This window comes from Rana temporaria, chromosome 1 (genome assembly GCF_905171775.1).
Source record: "Rana temporaria chromosome 1, aRanTem1.1, whole genome shotgun sequence".
In the NCBI taxonomy this organism is placed as follows: domain Eukaryota; kingdom Metazoa; phylum Chordata; class Amphibia; order Anura; family Ranidae; genus Rana; species Rana temporaria.
The window spans coordinates 379374495-379395533 of record NC_053489.1 but is presented as its reverse complement, the minus strand read 5'-3'; the positions used below and the strand labels follow the sequence as shown (position 1 = coordinate 379395533).

Sequence of the window (21039 nt, the reverse complement as noted above, 5' to 3'; positions counted from 1 at the left end):
ATTATCAAAACTCTTCCTATTAAAGTTATAACAATGACTTACTTTCTCTGTCTTCTAGTCTTCGGCTGGAATTGCATTCTAGAACCATCTCTTCCTCAATGGGGATGACCATATCCAACACACAAGCAGAAAATTTTTGGAGGAAAGGAATCTCTTCTGTACTACCTCCCAACCATACACACCCAATCAAAATGGGCTTAATCACATTAATTTTCCTCCCTTTTGTTTGCAGTTCATCCCATTCCTTTGCTTTGAGTTTCTGACGTACTTTCTGATTTTCAGGGTTTTTACACTCCTAGAAGTAAAAAGTAACAGTAGAAGATTTGTGATTTGTGTCTTAAAAATGTTCTATATAGAATACACACACACACACACACACACACACACACACACAGATACAGGTTCCTGCACTTGTTGCGTTTATGTTTTAAAGGGATAGATCAGGAGCTCATACACTGACTGATTTCTTTAGCAGTGCAGCTTTTTTCACTGCAATAGAGAGTATTTTTGAGTTTTTTTTTTATCAAAAAGGTTTTTATCGAACACTACAAAGATCACAACAGTTTGCGATGTATGGGAACTTGCAAAAAATTTCGGCAAATAACATGTGCACACACACAAGTTTAACATTCCAGTACGACATCACCAGATTCTCCACACATATGCAAGACAGTTCTATGGACAATGTAAAATTCTAGACATCACAAGCTCCCTAGGGCTTAAACCAGGTGCATCTAGCCAACGTGACCATATACGTTCGAACCTGCCTGGGCATCCCCTGGTGTTGGTAGACATACTTTTCCATAATGAGTGTGTTCCCCATATGTGTTATCCATGAGGCGGTGGCAGGTGGCAAGGTCGATTTCCATCCCATCAATGAGTTTTCTGGACTGAAACAGTGCTCTAGAGAATGCAGCCCTGATCAATTCCTCAGGGATCACATCTGCCAGGACCCCCAGCAAACAGCATTTAGGGTCTATAGGGACTTTTGTTTTAAATACTCCATTGAGTGTACCCACCACCTCGCTCCAATACCTGTGAAGCTTTGACAATGCCACAAGAGATGAATGAGGTCCCTGTTGTGACTCAGACAGCGATTAAACAAAGGGTCTGGCAGCCTACCCATCTTATGTAGTTTTGTCAGGATGTAATGTACTCTCAACAAAATATACAATTTTGGAAACTTTCTGTGCCACATTTAAAAAACATGATGTAATGGATTGCATGGCTTCCTCCCACTGATCTCCCGTAAGTTGGCCAAGGTCCCTCTCCCACAAGGACTCTGCCTTACAAGGGTACGCCCGCAGGTGTCTCGCTAGTAACATTTGGTAGCATTGGGAAATAAATCCCCTTAGTTGTAGTACTGGTATGCAGCACATGGAACACAGGAGCGAGTGACAGAGCCCACTCCACTGTTTCTCCCTGCGCAGCAACCGTGTGCTGGAGATGAAGGTAATAATAATGCATGGTGACGGGTAGGTCAAACTTTGTTTGGAGTTCGGGGAAGGTCAGCAGCTTACCATTAGTAAATACTTAGGATAACAAAGTCACACCATGAGTGCGCCACCTGGACCCCTGCTGCAACTTAACCAGCTCCACGTATGATTGATTGTCCCTTATAGGGCTATATTCCGTGAATCCCTGTACCCTCTGGAGTTGCCTGCCCTTGTTACAAACTTTTTTTTTATTAGCGAAAGCGTTTGAGCTTGTTTGTTGGATTTCAGGAACATTTGCACCTCTAGCCCCGGGATGGGGATGGTCTCGGCACCAGCCTCACTGCCGAGCACACCGATCAAATGCTGCAGCTGCCCAGCTAGCAAATCATTCTTTTGCTAGAAAACTACTCAGAACCCCCACACTTTATATATATATTTTTTTAAGCAGACACCCTAGGGAATAAAATGGCGGTCATTGCAACTTTTTATCTTGCATGGTATTTGCGCAATAATTTCCAAACTCCTTTTTTTTGGGGTGAAAAAAATGTTTTCATGAATTAAAAAATTAAACTGTAAAGTTAGCCCAATTTTTGTGTAAAATATAAAAGATTATGTTACGCCGAGTAAATAGATACCCAACATGTCACGCTTTAAAATTGCGCAACATTCATGGAATAGCGCCAAACTTTGTTACTTAAAAATCTCCACAGGTGACGCTTTGAAATTTTTTACAGGTTACCAGTTTAATGTTACAGAGGAGGCCTAGTGCTAGAATTGTTGCACACGCTCTAACGCACGCGGCGATACCTCACATATGTGGTTTGAACGGCGTTTACATACGTGGGCGGGACTTGCGTGTTACACACAAGCTACTGTGGACAGGGACGTTTTTATCACTTTTATTCCTATTATAAGGAATATAAACATCCCTTGAAATAGGAATAGTGTGCGACAGGTCCTCTTTATGGTGGCGCCGGTCAGCAGCTGAGCGCTGAGACTCTCGCTCCCCCGGCTCCATCCCCGAGCAGATGGAGCCGATTAAGGACTCAGTGAAAGGACCCAGACTCAGACCAGATGGGAGATTCCTTCTAAAGCTTCTGGCGCGTGGAGCTAACAAACAGCTAGTAAACAGCGGGAGGAGAACATGAGAAAAAAGAGATTTTTAATACAGCTTACCTGTAAAATCTTTTTCTTGGAGTACATCACGGGACACAGAGCGGCATTCATTACTATATGGGTTATATGGAGTACCTTCAGGTGTTGACACTGGTAATCTCAAACAGGAAATGCCCCTCCCTATATAACCCCCTCCCATAGGAGGAGTACCTCAGTTTTGTAGCAAGCAGTATGCCTCCCAAAATGGTCCTCAAAAAAGAGGGGTGGGAGCTCTGTGTCCCGTGATGTACTCCAAGAAAAAGATTTTACAGGTAAGCTGTATTAAAAATCTCTTTTTCTTTATCGTTACATCACGGGACACAGAGCGGCATTCATTACTATATGGGATGTCCCAAAGCAATGCTTACAATGAGGGGAGGGAGAACATCTCCAAGACAAAAGGATTTAATTTAGAGATATACTCAAATCATAATAAATCCAACTTAGTTGAGAAAAATAATCTTAAATTTTAAATTTAACTCAAAAAAGAGGAGCCCCCGGAATCCGAGGGTCTCAAACTGCAGCCTGCAGCACTGCCTGCCCGAAGGCAGTATCAGTATTCCTTCTTACGTCCAACTTGTAGAATTTTGTAAACGTGTGGACAGAAGACCAGGTTGCCGCCTTGCAAACTTGAGCCATAGAGATCTGGTGGTGTGCTGCCCAGGAGGCGCCCATGGCTCTAGTAGAATGAGCCTTTAATGATAACGGAGGAGGCAACCCCTTCAAGCCGTAGGCCTGAGTGATTAATTGCTTAATCCACCTAGAAATGGTGGACTTTGCAGCTGCCTGCCCCTTCTTGGGCCCATCCGGTAGAATGAACAGCACATCTGTTTTCCGGATCTTCTTTGTAGCTTTAAGATAGGCCTTCATGGCCCTGACAATATCCAAGGTATGCAGCAACCCTTCCTTTCTGGAAGTAGGTTTAGGGAAGAAGGATGGTAATACCAAATCCTGGTTCAAATGAAAACTGGATATGACCTTCGGTAGGAAGGAAGGATGAGGGCGGAGAACGACCCTGTCCTTATGAAAAATAAGATATGGTTCCTTACAGGATAAGGCCGCTAGCTCCGAAACTCTTCTTGCGGAAACTATGGCAACCAAGAATACTAATTTCCTTGTCAGTAGAACCAAAGCAATTTCAGCCAACGGCTCAAACGGTTGTTTCTGTAAACTTGACAGAACAAGATTTAAATCCCACGGACAAAGCGGGGATTTAACTGGAGGTTTAATACGTAAGACCCCTTGAAGGAAGGTCTTAACCAGCGAGTGGGTGGCCAGCGGCCGCTGAAACCACACTGACAGGGCAGAAATCTGTCCTTTGATTGTGCTTAATGCCAATCCCTTATCCACTCCTAGCTGGAGAAAACTTAAAACTCTATCGATGGTGAACTTGCGAGGAAGCCATAGCTTGGACTCACACCAGCCTACATAGGCCTTCCAGACCCTGTGATAAATCACCCTAGAGACCGGTTTCCTGGCTCTGATTAGGGTAGAGATTACTTTCTGAGACAGACCTCTACCCCTGAGAATCAAGGATTCAGCTTCCAGGCCGTCAAATTTAGATGCCGTAAGGCAGGGTGGAGGATCGGACCTTGCGATAGCAGGTCTGGCCTTAGAGGCAGAGTCCAAGGGTCTCCCACTACCATCCTTAGGATTAGTGAGTACCATGCCCTTCTGGGCCATGCTGGAGCTACCAGGATAACTGGTATGTGCTCCACCCGGATCCTGCGCAGCAGGCGGGGTAGTAACTGGAGCGGGGGAAACGCATAAAGAAGTTTGAACTGATGCCAAGGGCAAACCAGCGCATCGGTTCCGCAGGCCATCGGATCCCTTGAGCGGGACATGAACCTGTCTAGCTTCTTGTTGAGTCTCGATGCCATGATATCCACGTCCGGCACTCCCCATCTTTGGCAGAGTGCTTGAAAGACTTGTGGATGCAGAGACCATTCCCCCGGCCATAGAGTCTGGCGGCTTAAGAAGTCCGCCTGAAAGTTGTCCACTCCTGGAATGAATATTGCCGATATGCAGGGCACATGAGCCTCTGCCCATAGGAGAATCAAGCTCACCTCTCTCTGAGCGGCTTGACTCCTGGTTCCCCCTTGGTGATTTATGTATGCCACGGCCGTGGCATTGTCTGATTGAATTCTCACCGGGAACCCCTGCAATTTGGACGTCCAAGCCCTGAGGGCTAGTCGAGCAGCTCTGAGCTCCAAGATGTTGATGGGCAACTGCTTCTCTGGCTTTGCCCAAGTACCTTGGCGAGTGCAACCGTCCAAAATTGCTCCCCAGCCCGTCAGGCTGGCGTCTGTGGTCACTATCTTCCAAGCCACTGGGCTGAAAGACTTCCCCTTCAGTAGATTCTGAGGGTCTAACCACCAACACAGACTTTGTCGGACTCTTGATGAGAGCGGCAACGGGATATCCAAGGCCTGTGGCCTTCTGCTCCATGCTGACAGGATGGCTGCCTGTAGGATGCGAGTGTGGCTCTGGGCGTATGGTACCGCCTCGAATGTGGCCACCATCTTGCCTAGTAACCTCATACATAGGCGAATAGTCGGTTCTTTCTTGCTTAGAACCAGTAGGATTAATTCCTTGATGGCTTTTACCTTCCTCCGAGGTAGGAACACTCTTTGTTGTTCCGTGTCTAATCTCATGCCGAGATATTCCAACTGCCTTGTGGGCTGGAAAGCTGACTTTTCTCGATTTAGGACCCAGCCGAACCTCTCGAGGTATTGGACCGTGAGGGCCACTGCTCGCTCCAAGCCGGGAGACGAGTGGTCTATGACTAGGAGGTCGTCCAGGTATGCTAGGATCGTGACCCCTTGGATCCTTAGCTTGGCTAGGATTGGAGCTAGGACCTTCGTGAACACCCGGGGGGCCGTAGCCAACCCGAAGGGAAGCGCCACGAATTGGAAATGACGCGAAGCCACCATAAAGCGTAGGTATCTTTGATGTGGCTGATAAATTGGAACATGAAGGTAGGCATCCTTTATGTCTATGGACGCCATGAAGTCGTCCTTTTGGAGTGTGGCAGCTGCTGACCGCACGGATTCCATCCGAAATGAGCGGACCCTTAGGTATGCATTTACCATCTTTAGGTCCAAAATTGGCCTGACATCTCCATTGGACTTTGGGATGATAAATAGGTTGGAGTAGAAACCCAGCCCCTGTTCCAGGACTGGTACCTCTACTATTACTTCCTGGGAAAGTAGATGATCTAATGCCGATCTTAATGCGGCTCCCTTTTCCGGATCGTTTGGAATCCTCGACTCCTGGAAATGAGGAGGAGGAAACCTTAGGAAATCTAATTTGTAGCCTGTGGCCACGGAAGACCGTACCCACTCGTCGGGAATGCTGGCTTCCCAAATCTCTGAAAAGAGTCGCAGCCTTCCCCCCACCCTCGTGGGTGGGGGCGCCCCTTCATAAGGTTGGCTTGGGGGCTGGTTTGCGAAACCACTGCCTTTTGCCTCTAACAGCCTGTCCTTGTGATTTGCTGTTGAAGCCGAAGTTTGCTTTTGCAGGAGGCCGTCGATACTGCTTGGCATTAGAGGGCCCCTGCCCAGGGGAATACTGTCGTTTAAACGCAGGCCCCTGAACCTTCTTCTTAGTTGGCAAGAGAGTACTCTTGCCGTTTGAAATGGTCTGAATGTATTTATCTAGGTCTTCTCCGAAGAGTCGTCCTCCATGGAAGGGGAACCCTACCAGGAGCTTCTTGCATGGGGGCTCAGCCTCCCAGCTTTTTAACCATAAGAGTCTTCTCATATGGATAAGGGATAACGATAAACGTGACGCTTGCTGGATAGAATCCTTGATTGCGTCTACCGTAAAACATATGGCCTTAGGGACATCCGAAAATTCTTCTGCCTGCTGGGCAGGAATAAGTTTAAGCATCTGCTTAAATTGATCCGATAATGCTTGAGCGACCCCAATTGCAGCCACAGCTGGCTGTACTACTGCCCCTGCAGTAGTGAAGGAGTTCTTAAGTAGTGCTTCCAAGCGCTTATCAACTGGATCCTTGAATACCTGTATGTTTTCTACAGGGCATGTTAACGATTTGTTAACACATGAGATGGCTGCGTCCACTGCAGGAGTAGCCCATCTTTTGGAAAATTTATCTTCCATAGGATATAGGACAGAGAATCTTTTAGGTGGTAAGAAGATCTTATCTGGCTTGTTCCAATCTTGGAACAAAACTCCCTCTAATAGAGGATGGATCGGAAACACACCATTGCTTTGAGGCGCCCTCAGTGAGCCCAAAGCTGAAACCGTCGATACCTGGAGATCTGGTACTGGTAAGTTGAATGCCTTATGGACCAAGTCCGATAATCCTTGAATCCACCAGCTCTCCCTCAGGGAGACTGCCCCAGACTCCTCTGTATCCGGATCTTCGATCCCTGAACCTGCTTGGTCCTTGTCCAAGAGGTCGCCCAATTCCCCTGAGGAAAGGACCTCCTCTTCTGAGGGTCCGCGCTCGGGCGACGGAGATCTATTCCGCTTACTGCCCCGCATAGCTGCGGCTATCATTTTACCCATGCTTTTCTGCATCTCTTTTAAAGAGGTGAGTAATACCTCCTCCGTGACCATCTTAGGGTTGGACTGACCCGCGTCAGCTCCAGCCCCAGATCCTGATGGCCCCAAGGCTCCCTGTGGGGAAAGCAGCGGCATAGCTTTGTCCGAGACCTCAGACTCTCTGGGGGAATCCCCACCTCTTGTACCCTCTGACCCGGATGCCATGGTACAATACCGAGGTACACCTGCTAGCTTATTGGTACCTGGGACTATAAATAGTTAAATGCCCAAACACCTGTTTGGGGGATAAAAAATGCTTCCTCTCCCCTAGATGACACTTTTTTTTTTTCAAAAAAAAAAAAAATCTTTCTTTCTTTTTTTTTTCAAATCTAGGAAAGAAAAAACATTCTGTCCCCCTGAGTAGTATTGCAAGAAAAACTATGAGATGGAAAAGAAACAGCCTATTCCTAGGCTTGAAAACAGTCTTCTGAAGACTGTAATATTCTTTCTGGCCACTGTGTCCTCGGCGCCCCGTGCTGCCGCTCTGGTCTTTCCTCCCCAGTTCCAAAGTGATGAATGAGCTGTCTGGAACACACAAGGAAGGGCCGCCCCTTCCTTAAGCCACTGACCCGCCCTTCCCCCCCAGATAAACGGCGCCAATTGCGCCTATAATACGTGCCCGCCGACAGGGGGGGGGGGGGGGGGGGTTGGGAGGAAGGGACCTCTCTGCTCCAGCAAACTGCAGCCTGCAACACACGAGGAGGTCAGCGTTTTGCCTGCTTTGCAGGCTCTGAGGAGGAAGATTGAATGGAGCATCGCCTGGAGGCTTGCAGGTAAGCACAGCTCTCTGACACACACATACACTTTATACACAGGCCCCACTCAATGCTTTTCCAACACTACAAGGGAGGTCACATCTTATGGGGAATAATACATATAGAGCCATCCTATCTTTATGATATGTGACTAGTTTGCCAGATGCAGTGCATAACTTTAGGCATGTCCCCTGTGACCCCCCAGAAAAAACCTGCTAAGAACCAAGTTCCGCAAGTTTTCCCCTCACTTACCTGCTCCATGCCGCAGGACTTTGCCAAGCAAGAGGCCCAATCTTCCCCCATCTCGGTGGGGATGTCTAGACCTTCAGGTCCTGGGTTCCTATGAAGGATCCACTGTCCTGGGCCCATATAGCACCCTGGCAACAGAAAACATTAGGCACCCAAAGGATTTCCAAGTTCTGGGCCCAGGGTCCAGCTCTCTAAAAAGAAAAGCATTATGGGCTACACCCCAAGGGTTTGGGGTCCGGTTACTGACCACTTTAGCGCTGAGGCTTTTTTGGACAGAACCGGTTAGCTCACCTAATCCCAAGGATGCGGAGGCAAGCTAAACCATGACTAACACCTAAGACACTGGCGTAAAAACTGAGGTACTCCTCCTATGGGAGGGGGTTATATAGGGAGGGGCATTTCCTGTTTGAGATTACCAGTGTCAACACCTGAAGGTACTCCATATAACCCATATAGTAATGAATGCCGCTCTGTGTCCCGTGATGTAACGATAAAGAAAAAGCCCACCCTGCTACCCAATTTTTCTTGTATTTTCTGAAGCTATCCCCGGGACGAACCAGACGGTACCTGTTGGACATTGGCATTGCGCCGTCACCCGCACCAGCTTCGGCTCGGATTTTGGAGCGCAGGAAAAGCAGAAAGTACGACCTAGTGCAGAGCAGCAAGGAGGAGTGGAGAGAGGGTGACCTGGCCGGACTGCACACTTACTCTCCCCCAAAGCTAGCGTACCTGAGATCCGGACGGACGCCGGCACGCACTGGATGAGTGAACGAGTGAGAGAGAGGCCCGCAGACGTGCACACGGAGGTGCCGGGAGGCGTGTGGTGGGGGCGTCGGGACAGTGGCTGGAGCTGAGCCGTGCTGAGCTGCTGAACGTGTCGTGGCTGGAGATCCCTGGAGAGGGACCCCGGAGGGGTTCAGGAGATCGTGCTGAGCAGGAAAGTTGGTCCCCCCTTGATGGTGAGCTGTGCATTTTGGAGTCTCAGAAATTCCCCTGGGGTGAAGCCGCTGAGCCATAAAGGTCGGTAGAAACGGCCAGTGACAATTTGTGGTAACTTGTTGAGGGGAAGATTTTGGTTCGCTGGGAAAACTAGAAAGCCACGATTGAATGACTTTTTGACTGGTCAGTGAAAAGTCAGTGGTCAGTGAAAAGTACTATGAAAAATGCGGGGTAAGATTTGATGTACTTGGCATGTTGCTGGACTGAATTAAGAAACGCACTCTTTATTTGGTGAAAGAAAAAAAAAAAAAAAGATCCCTTGGGATCTGAGACAGTGTTGGTTGCGCTATAGTAAGGGGAGAGAGGCAGTAGTCAGGGGGTACTCTGAGTAAAGTTGAAGACACCCAGATACCCAGGACAAATATCAAATTATCAAATGCCAAATATAATATCCTATCCCGCTACTTGATAACATTGAATGCTGTACATCCTCTTAACACTGCTAATAGACCACTGTCCAATTGCGTCCCAGCTCTTTTTTTGGGGGGGGGGGGCTACAATAAAAATCACAGCAGGACAGAGAAGAAGAAGGTCTTTTCCTTTATTTTATTTTTTTTAAGATCCCTGTACTTGATAAACCCTACCCTACAGGAAAAATAACTAAACACGAACTGGACATTTGAATCTAAAAACTAGTCCCCCCACTTTTTTTTGTTGCCCCCCCCTTTTTTTTGGCACGTACACGCATCACAAAGGTGTTTTTTTTTTGTCATAACTGGGTGTTTAATTGTATAAATGTTGTTATAATTGTATAATTATATAACTATATAGGTTTTTTTTGGGGGGCTGTAAGTGATATATTAACAGATAGGGTTTTTTTTTTTTTCCAGGGTAAGGGTATTGGATAAATAAGGGGTAGTGACACTTGGTACTGTAGTAGGTAATACCGTATAATAAGATTGGATATATAGGAAAACACATAAACACATAAAATAGATATATAGATAGATATTTACACTTCGAGATTAAATAAATCCACCAATTAATTAAAAGAAGGGAAAAGGGAGAAAGGGAGGGAAAGGGGAAGGAGGGAGAAAGGGGAGGGGGGAAAAGAGAAACCGATAACTAATAACTAAATATTAGATCACAGAACTACGGAATAAAACAATGGGAAAGAAAGGCCCAAAAATTACAGAAAGTGGGAAAGGGAACTCCATAAAGATGTCAATGGTACAGGATAAAGCAGATCAAAGGGTTGAACAAGAGGTGGAGGAGACGGAAGAACTAGCCCCCCTTTTAGAGAGTTCAATACTTGGAAATCTTAATAGGGAGGAAATAAAACCTCCTCAAGAAGAGCAACAGCAAACATCAGAGGTGGAGAATAGAAAAGTAATGGATAATTCCCAAATGCCTTTTACCAAACAAGACATGGCTGAGCTGATGAAATACTTGGAATGCACGATTAAAGGTGAATTAAATGCAACCAGAGCAGATATTAAAAGGTGTATTAACTCGTGTTGAAGAATCGGAGGCACAATTAGATGAACACAAAAAAGCTATCCTGGAATTACAGGAAAGAGCCGATAGGGACTGGATAGAAATGAGGAACCTCCGATATAAGCTGGAGGACCAAGAAAATAAAAGCAGACAAAGTAATTTAAGGGTCCGAGGTTTACCAGAATCGGTAGAAAGTAAAGACCTAAAAGATGTGATTCAGGAAATATTTAAAGGGTCACTAAAGGAAAAAATTTTTTTTGCTGAAATGACTGTTTACAGGGTATAGAGACATAAAAGTTAACCGATTCCTTTTAAAAATGATTAAAAATTGAATTTAATTTATCATATAATGTGCCTCTAGTTTCACTTTGGTTTTAAATGTACATACATGAAGTTCCGGGTGAGAGGTGAGTCGGGAAGACGCACAGAACAAAAACAAACAAATCCAGGGCAGTGTTTTGTTTTTAAAATTAATCTGATTGGTTCTGAGGAGTTTTAGACACACATTAATGACAGCTTAGACCACCGTGAGAAAGCTCCCAGTACTGTGGTTATAAGGAAACAGGCAACCAGGAAGTGTGGAGATCACAGCAGAATTACAGCTACTTCAAAGCAAAAACGAACAATGAGGACATGAAACCAGTACTGCAGTAAGGTAAAGGAAGCTATTTAGCTAAAAAAAAAAATTCCTTTAGTGACCCTTTAATAAAATAAGGAAAAAAGAAGCAAAAACACAGCTAGCCTTTGATAGAATACACAGAGTACAGAAATCCATGAAAGCTCCTGAAACATCAAGAGACGTAATAGTAGGATTCTTCCAATATAAGGATAAACAACAAGTTCAATACGGTATGAGAAATACTGAAGATATTGAATACGGAGGATCAAGGCTGCTTCTCTTTACAGACCTTTCACAAGAAACATTGGCACGAAGAAGAGCTCTGAAACCTTTGATTAATCAGTTACAAGAGAAAAAGATTTACTATAGATAGGGACTCCCGGCATGTTGAACAGCTAAAAACCTAGGGATATCAGCTGTCCTGCGATTCCCAGAAGATCTGAAAGAATTTTGTACCAAGATGGAATTGCCATATATTAATATAGAAAACTGGGAAAAAAAACTTCAGAATTTCCCCATTAGGAACCAGTCATGGAATAAAGTGTAATGGAAATAGGGAGGAGAATAAACAATAGGGTAGCAGACAGGTAGAGTCTGGGTCACTAAGAGATATCTGCTCCTTGGGAGGATTTGGCGGTGCCCGCCTGGGCCCTCGGGCCCACTCCCACATGGGAGATGGGGCCCATGAGCCCGGAGTGGCATCTACAGACCCCCCCTAGGAAGGTCTGGCCAGGTTTGGAGGCTAGCAATAGGCCCCAACTTGGCTGACCATAACATTGTTTTTCAATGGAGGGAGGGGGGGGGGAGAGGCATTTTTTTGTGATGTTTAGTTATGTTTGTTATTGTCTGGGTACACTGAATGGTCCATCCTATGGAAAACGTTATACAAAAGGATATAAGCTCTGTGATGTATATATGAAAAATGCACCTTTGAGAGAGGAAAAAGAAAAAGTATACACTTGATTTCTTCTGAGAAATGGCACCCTTAAAAATTATTACATATAAATGTTAGAGGGTTAAATAGTCCCTCCAAGAGATATCAAATACTGCAAGAACTGAAAAACTGGGCATCAAATATTTTTTTTTTTTTTACAGGAGACTCATTTTAAGTTGTCTTCTAGGGCTGGATTAAACTCTAGACACTTCCCACTATGGTTTCATGGATATTCACCTAATAAAAGATCTAAAGGTATAGCAATAGGATTTGATAGGAATACCCCCTTTGTGTTAAAACATATGGAATCAGATTCTGAAGGGAGGTATCTTTTTGTTAAGGGTTCCTTGTTTAATAGAATGTATACTCTAGTTAACATCTACTGCCCTAATACGCACCCCTGTCTCTTTTTTGGAAAAGTGTTGAATAAACTGGAAAAATTCATAGAGGGGGGTGTGATTATGGCAGGTGATCTTAACTTTGTTTGATCCAGCCCTGGATACTCAACCCCTCTCCCTGCGTTCGGAAGGAAGGGTTCTTAAGGTTATTAAAAGAAAATTACACCAACAATTAGTAGAAATTTGGAGGATCCTTCACCCTAAAGGAAGGGATTTCACATACTACTCTTAGGTACACTCCCCTTACTCGAGAATTTACCATATTTTATTAGACCACCAGCTCATGGAAGAGGTAACGAAAGTAGAGGTGAAATCTATAACCCTCTCGGATCACGCTTCAGTGATGGCCCTATTAGATTTAGAAGATGTTCCGGTTAGGCAGAGATCCTGGAGATTAGATGAATCTCTCCTGTATGATCATAGTGTTAGTGATGCACTGGAAAGGGATTTAAATTTATTTTTTGAAGAAAATAATATAGAAAATATTGCACCATCTACACCAGGGGTGCCCAATCTTTTGAAGATCGAGGGCTACTTAAGCAACTTGGTAACCAGTCAGGGGCCACAATGAGCGTAGCGGGTGGATGACAGGTCACGGCTACTCTATGGGCCCTCTGATCCGCCCAGATGGAAGGGGGCGAACTCCCTTCTGTTTTTCGGATTGGAGGTAGGCGGGCGTAAACGGACATCTGTCACTCTATAGAGTTAAATTGAGGGCCCCATTTGGTCCGGTTGATCGTGTGAAAAGGGCTTAAGACTGCTTTCACACTGATGTTCTGTGGTTTACCCACACCCCGGGCGCAGCGTAGTGCACCTGTGTCTATCCTGCGGGTTAGCTGAACTTTGCCATAGACTCCGCCTGTGTAAAAGCTGGCGCTGTAGAGGATGCATCGGCTTATGGGGCTCTGCTCCACAGCCGCTTGCTTCCTCTACCACCAGCTTCATTCACAACACTGATTCTGTGGTATGGCGGGTCAGCAACCTGTGATCTGGGCTTGCCAACCCACCATTCCAGAGCAGGAGGTCGCGGGCCACATCAGAGGGCTCCGCGGGCCACATGTGGCCCCCGGGCCAATGGTTGGTGACCCCTGATCTACACTATGGGAAACCCATAAAGTATTTATGAGAGGGAGATTAATAGCGGAAGGGGCAAAAAGAAGGAAAATCTGGGCAGCGAAAAAAAAAACTGATTCTACAGGAAATTCAGGAGCTGGAGCAGGTACATAAAGAGTCAATTGACAGCAAAATAATGGAGGAGCTAACAAGAAAACGAGTTATTGAAGAATTTGTTGGAACAGGAGACAAAAAGGAGTATTCTTAAAAACAGCTAAAAAACAATATGAATTTGGCAATAAGTCTGGGAGACTATTGGCAGAAGCAATTAAACCTAGACGAAATCGGAATTATATTGCAAAAATAAAAGACAAAAAGGGGACCCTGAAACATACAACTAGAGATATCAGTAAAAACTTCCTTGAGTACTATCAATCTTTATATAAAGTAAGCGATAGTCAGGATAAAGAAGAAATACAGAATAGGAAAGAGAAAGTTGAACAATATCTTAAGAAAATAAAACTATTTCAGTAAAAGAGTCAAATAAATTAGAATGTGAGATATCTGAGGAAGAAATTCAGCAGGCAATTAAAAATAGTAAGAATGGAAAAAGCCCAGGACCGGATGAGTATACATCCCTGTATTACAAAAAAATTCTTGGAATACTAACACTGCATTTCTATTGTTATATGAACTCCATCGGAGAGGGGATGAAAATACGTAAAGAAGCACTAGGAGCTCATATAACAATATTACCAAAAAAAGGCAAGGATCCAACACTGTGCTCAAGCTTTAGGCCAATATCCCTGATTAATGAAGACAAAAAAATCTACGCTAGGATCTTGGCCGAAAGACTGAAACTACATATGCCAGATTGTATAGAGACAGACCAGGCAGGCTTTGTCCCCGGAAGGGAAACAAGGGATAATATATTAAGGACAACTTTGTTAATACATGAAGCTAAAAAAAGAAAGAAACCGGCTCTTTTCTTATCTGTAGATTCCGAAAAGGCCTTTGACAGAGTCAACTGGGAATATATGTTACAGACACTGCATGGATTTAGCCTGAAATCACGAATGATGAGATGGATAGGGGCATTGTACTCAGATCCTACGGCTCAAGTCCAGGTGAATGGGACTCTGTCAGAGACATTTAAGCTACATAATGGGACACGTCAGGGATGCCCACTCTCCCCTTTATTGTTTGTGTTATCTTTAGAACCCCCTTTAGCCTCTATAAGAAAGAACCAAGAAATAAATAGTATCAATGTAACAGGGCAAGAACATAAGATAGCTGCTTATGCAGATGATATTATGTTATTCATAGCAAATCCTAGACAATCACTTCCAAAATTGATGGAAGAAATGGATGAATATGGAAAGATCTCGGATTTTAAAATAAATATGGAAAAAACAGATATTGAATATAGACACATCCCTAAAAGATAAAAGAGAATTAAAAGCACGTTTTCCCTTTATGTGGAGAGAAAAGGGACTGAAATATCTAAGAGTCTATCTATCAGTAATAACAACAGATTTATATCAAGATAATTATATTCCCCTATTGAACAAAATCAAACAGGATCTGAAGGGATACCAGGCATACAGATTGTCATGGCTAGGAAGGATAAATGTAATTAAAATTATGACACTTCCGAAAGTTTTGTATATCTTCCAGAGCCTGCCAATCTGTATCCCCGGGGCATATTTATAACCTTGAGAAGTCTAATACAAAAATTTGTTTGGAAGGGGAAAGGAAGTCGTATCTCATATAAAGTAATGAGTAGATCAAAAGAAAATTGGGGGATACTACTTCCAGACCCCCAAAAATATTATGAAGCAGCAGTAATAAAAAGTTATAGACTGGGTCCATAATACATCACATAAGAAATGGGTGTCCCTAGAAGAGAATATGAGTAAAATGGAGTTAGGTCAGATTATCTGGATCCCGAAAAAATAGAGAGACCTCTCTAAAGCATCTGCCCCAATTACAATAGAAACATTGAAGATATGGGATAAAGTAATCAAGGATACGAAGGGGCGTCATAATAGCCCATTGATGCCCTTAATGGGAAATAATTATTTCCCACCGGGGAAAAATAATAAACTGTACCTAAAGTGGACCCATTCAGATAGATTGAGACTAAAGGATGTTTTAAAAGGGAATAGGCTATGCCCATTAGAAGAACTACGAGAGAAATACGGAACTTTGCAGTGGGATAGTTGGAGATATATGCAGCTCCAACATTTTACTGAATCCCTTCTAAAACCTTTGCGAAGTGTTGAAAGTTTAAATCCCTGGGAGAGACTGATAGACCAAGGAGGGATGAGCAGAAAAGGGATGATCTCTAAAATATATAGGTTGCTGATAGCTTCTGAGGATGGGTTAACACACCCTCTGGAAAAATGGGAGATAGAATTAAACCAAAAAATCCCAGAGAGGTTGAAGAAGAAGGTTATGGACTATGTACATTCCACCTCAAAAGGATACAAAGGTGAAAGAAATTAACTATAAATTATTGACCAAATGGTATGTCCCCACTAAAATGCATAAAATAAATCAAGATACATCACCTCTGTGTTGGAGGGACTGTGGGGAAGAGGGAAATCATGCTCATATCTGGTGGCAATGTAGACCTATTCAAACATATTGGGTGGAGGTACTAGGCCTAATGAAACAGATAGAAGGGAAGGAGATAGGACTGGATCCCTGGAAATGTTTATTTCATGCTATGGAAGGTCAGAGGAAAGAATATAGAGCAGCCCTTACTCCATTTCTATTTAACGCAGCGAAAGCATTAATCCCAAGATATTGGAGAATGAAGGATCCAAGGATAAAGGAATGGTTTAATGAGGTAGATAAAATAAGAGTAATGGAGGCGTTAATAAGCTCTCAAGAAGATGCAGAAATAAAATTCCAAGAAATTTGGGGGAAATGGATACATTTTTAAGCAATCCTCGATTTATCTGAAGATTATGGGGAGAGAAGAAAATTTACAGGGGGAAATAAAAGGGAAAGATTTTTATTTTTTCCCCCTTCTTTCCTCTTTTTGCTCCTCCTCCTCTCTTCCCCCCCCCCTTTCTTTTTTTTTTTTTTTTACATAAAATGAAGTGATGGGGAGGACAGAAGGCCCACTCTTTCACTTCCTTAAAAAATAATGACATATATGGACACAGGGATAGGAATGGGTTACACTATAAAAGGGGTAATCTCCCCAGGGTTTGGAAGGGAGGAGGGTGAAAGGAGAGAGGGGAAGGGAAATTCCCCCCCTCCCCCTTTTTTTTCTTCTCTCTTGGTCTGATGACAAGAGACACATGGGTATATTATATATATATATATATATATATATATATAAAAATATATAAAGGAATGGGTTGGGCGCAGGGGGGAGCAAGGACGGACTATATGGAAGTACTTGGAAAAAAAACCTCGCTCCTACTCCCTCTTTTTCACTAGTGTTTTTTTTTTTTTTGTGTGGGGGGTTCAATGGAGGGGGGAGGGAGAGGGGAATGTGCCCTAGTATAAAGAACACCATCATAGAGGTAGTATTATAAGGATGCACCTAGCTCTGTACCCACACAAATGTTTTTTGTATTTTTGTAGCATGTAGTTTGTATATGTGAATGTTATATGTATGAATAACTTATGAATTTTATAATGATTGTTGATTTTAAAATTTTTTAAGAAAGTTTGTAAAGTTTTTCTTATGTGAAAATAATAAAATAATTTAAACGAAAAAAAAAAAAAAAAAAAAAAACCCCACATCTCTCCTTCAGGCTGGAAAGCATGAGATCAGGAAAACAAATTCACCGATCTCATGCTTACTAGCCGCAATCGTGGCTTTGTTTATTTCCGGGGTACCCGGAAATCACATCGTGCCCGGGCCTCTGACAGTCAGAGATGACAGGTGACCATCTGGTCACCAGTCATCTCTGCTTCCCATCCGGCGCTGGACTATTCTTTCTCCGGGCCCCCGATGGCACGGGAGGGCACCGGAGAAGCACCGGATATGTCCCCTCCCGTCGTCTATAAGAACGATCAAGCGGCGAAACCGCCGCTATGATCGTTCTTATGGTGCGCAGAATCGCCACCGGCAAACAACGATATCTGAATGATGCCTCTAGCTGCAGGCATCATTCAGATATCCCCTCACAAAGCCCAGGATGTCATATGACGTCCACCCGGGATGGGAGATCCCCTCATACGACTATGGGCCGGTACGGAAGTGGTTACATTTCAGTATTAACCTTATTCACTTTATTCAAATCCCCTTTTACTAAGGGGACTTGATCATATTTTAGCGCTGTACCTCACTATAACAAGCAATTTAGACGTCATCATCTTGATCTCATTTACATGTACTCCCTGATGAGGAGCATTCGAAATGCGTTAAGTTTACATATGGCTGGGTATAGCGGCCCCGCTATAGTAAAGCCAAGGGTTGGGTACCGCCAACCCTCCGCTGTCCTTGGACTGCTGCAGCTGCGACAACCGAATCCTAGGGGGCTTCGCATGCCAGCCGCCTAAAAAGGATGTTTACCACCACTTTGAAGATTTTCAGGTGTATTACAACAGGTGAGTTGTGTAGGAAATAAAGCAACTGGGGCATTAAAATCATTTTGATTAGGTTGGCCTTGCCTGCAATCGACATTTTGAGGGTATTCCATGTATTACTTTTATCTCGAAATAGAGATAGCAAGGGATGCACATTAAGGGAGAAGTAGACCCCCAATCTGGGCAAAATCTGTACCCCCAAATACTTAAAGCTAGTTACCACAGGGATGGGACAAGAGTCAGGAAGTTCCACCTCCCAGTCCTCGTACAGCATCAACAAGGCCGACTTTGACCAATTGATGGTCAAACCTAAATAATGACCCAACTAATTATAGACATAACCCCCGGTAAGGAGTGGGAGGGATCCCCCAGGAAGAGTAACATGTCATCCGCATACAACAATCTTTTCCTGCAATGCGCCATAATGGAACCCTTGGACGTGGGTACTGTCCCGCACCAGGGTTGCCAATGGTTCTATAGGGATTGCAAAGAGCAGAGGAGATAGCGGGCAATTATTTAAACATATCCCTTGAAGAAAAAAAAAAATCTAAAATAGGTCCTTGTGTGCACTGTGTCCCGGTGCCGGGCACAGTGCTGGACGGGTAGCACATCGTCTGTGCAATAATGTAGCGCCTCTTCTGCAATCTCATGGGCAGCGAAAAAATGCCGTTGTGGTGCTGTCCATCGTGCCACAACTTCCGGCGTGATGGACTGTATTGCGGGCGCACACAGTACAGAGCCTATTTCACTTGAAGTACAGGAAGAGACCTTGGCTCAGTGGAAAGCATCGCCTGAGCGGGTCCATAGCAGGTAAAGAAGCGGAGCAAGTAATTATGTAGACTGAGACAGCAGCAGCGTCCAAACAACCCCCCCTTGAAGCTGCCATCATTCCCCCCCACTGCTGAATATCTTTTTCTTTATATGTTCGGCGAAAATAGCAGCCGCGACTCTCCCCCCCCCCCCTTATGAACTATTTTTTTTTTACTTAAAGTGGAGGTTCACCCTAAAAACGATTTTTTAACACTAGAGGCAGCATAGTAAGGGCATATACTTTTGGCAATTTTTTTTTTCCCTCCGTACTTACCTTTATATTCTGATTTGGTCCAGGGCTTCCGCGTTCTGATGACTCCGGGACTGGGCGTTCCTATCCCTGCCTCAGGCTTCCAGGACTGGGCGCTCCTATCCTTTCGTTGGATGATTGACGGCTTGTGAAACAGGTGACCTGTCGCACAACGCGCGTCACCAGATTTCCGGAAATACCCGAGCTAAGAGTCGGCACTATACGGCGCCTGCGACCGCCGTGTAGAGCTGACTGCGCAGGCGCCGTAGTCCCGACTTGCAGCTCGGCTATTTCCCGACATCTAGTGACGCGTGTTGTGCGACAGGTCACCTGTTTCACAAGCCGTCAATCATCCAACGAAAGGATAGGAACGCCCAGTCCTGCAGTCATCGGAACTTGGAAGCCCTGGAGAAAAACAGATTATAAAAGGTATGTACAGAGCAAAAAATAAAATAAAAAAGACGACGAATGTAAATGCCCTTACTATGCTGGATCTAATGTGTGTAAAATTATTATTTTTTTGGGGTGAACCCCCGCTTTAAATGTTCGGCTAAAATAGCGGCCATGCTACCCACCCCCCGCCCGGTTATTAAGATTTTTTTTTTCAATTTATCTGTTCAGCCAAAATAGCGGCCGCAGGGCTCCCCCTAACAATTTATCTTTTATATTTAAATTACCTGATTATCTAAATTATCTGGTAATCTTGTGCAGTATGTCCGCAGTATCATCTGGTAATCTTGTGCAGTATGTCCGCAGTATCATCTGGTAATCTCATGCCCAGAGTCCTTCATTACTAACAGTGTAATTTTTTAGTTTGCGCCAATCTGTAAGGCTGCGCTACACACTCTGTGCTGTGATGCTGGGGCTACACACTCTGTGCTGTGATGCTGGAGCTACACACTCTGTGCTGTGATGCTGGGGCTACACACACTGTGCTGTGATGCTGGGGCTACACACACTGTGCTGTGATGCTGGGGCTACACACACTGTGCTGTGATGCTGGGGCTACACACACTGTGCTGTGATGCTGGGGCTACACACACTGTGCTGTGATGCTGGGGCTACACACACTGTGCTGTGATGCTGGGGCTACACACACTGTGCTGTGATGCTGGGGCTACACACACTGTGCTGTGATGCTGGGGCTACACACACTGTGCTGTGATGCTGGGGCTACACACACTGTGCTGTGATGCTGGGGCTACACACACTGTGCTGTGATGCTGGGGCTACACACACTGTGCTGTGATGCTGGGGCTACACACACTGTGCTGTGATGCTGGGGCTACATACTCTGTGCTGTGATGCTGGGCTGATGCAATATCTGTGACGTCAGCACGCACAGCGAATCGCATGAACAGGCTTGTGGAGTTGTATACCACTTGTGGGTGCTTTATACAATGTAAGTGCAATACTTGGCACCTTCCTGCCCAGCCTATAGCAGATTGACGGCTTGTGGCACTTACCTCCTGAGTAGATGTCATACGACATCCTTTCAGAAGGGGGTCGCACAGTGCTGCAATCTGTTAGCCGAAACAACCTTAGAAAGAAACGAAGGCTGCGGGCGTAGCACCGCCTTATCCTTGTGGAGGATCAGGTAGGGAGACTTGCAAGACAAGGCCCCCAACTCAAACCCTCCTGGCGGAATAGCCACCAGAAAGGCTCCCTAATGTTTTCAAACTGCAGTTTCTGAAGTACCGAGAGCACCAGATTCAAATCCCACAGAGGCAGCGGTGGTCAAAAAGGGGGGGGGGGGCACATGTCGAACCCCCTGCACAAACGTACTCACCAATGAATGAGCCGCCAAGGGGCACTGAAAAA

General features: G+C 44.8%; 1 protein-coding gene across 1 annotated transcript in view; it reads right to left on the bottom strand.

Annotated features, from left to right (window-relative positions):
- Positions 1–21039, bottom strand: part of LOC120929153 (chromatin assembly factor 1 subunit A-B-like) — a 188233-nt gene that overhangs the window by 109253 nt on the left and 57941 nt on the right. Inside the window, exon 4 of the mRNA XM_040340407.1 lies at positions 43–295. Within this exon, the coding sequence (XP_040196341.1) occupies positions 43–295 (253 nt within the window). The remainder of the gene's footprint in view (positions 1–42; positions 296–21039) is intronic.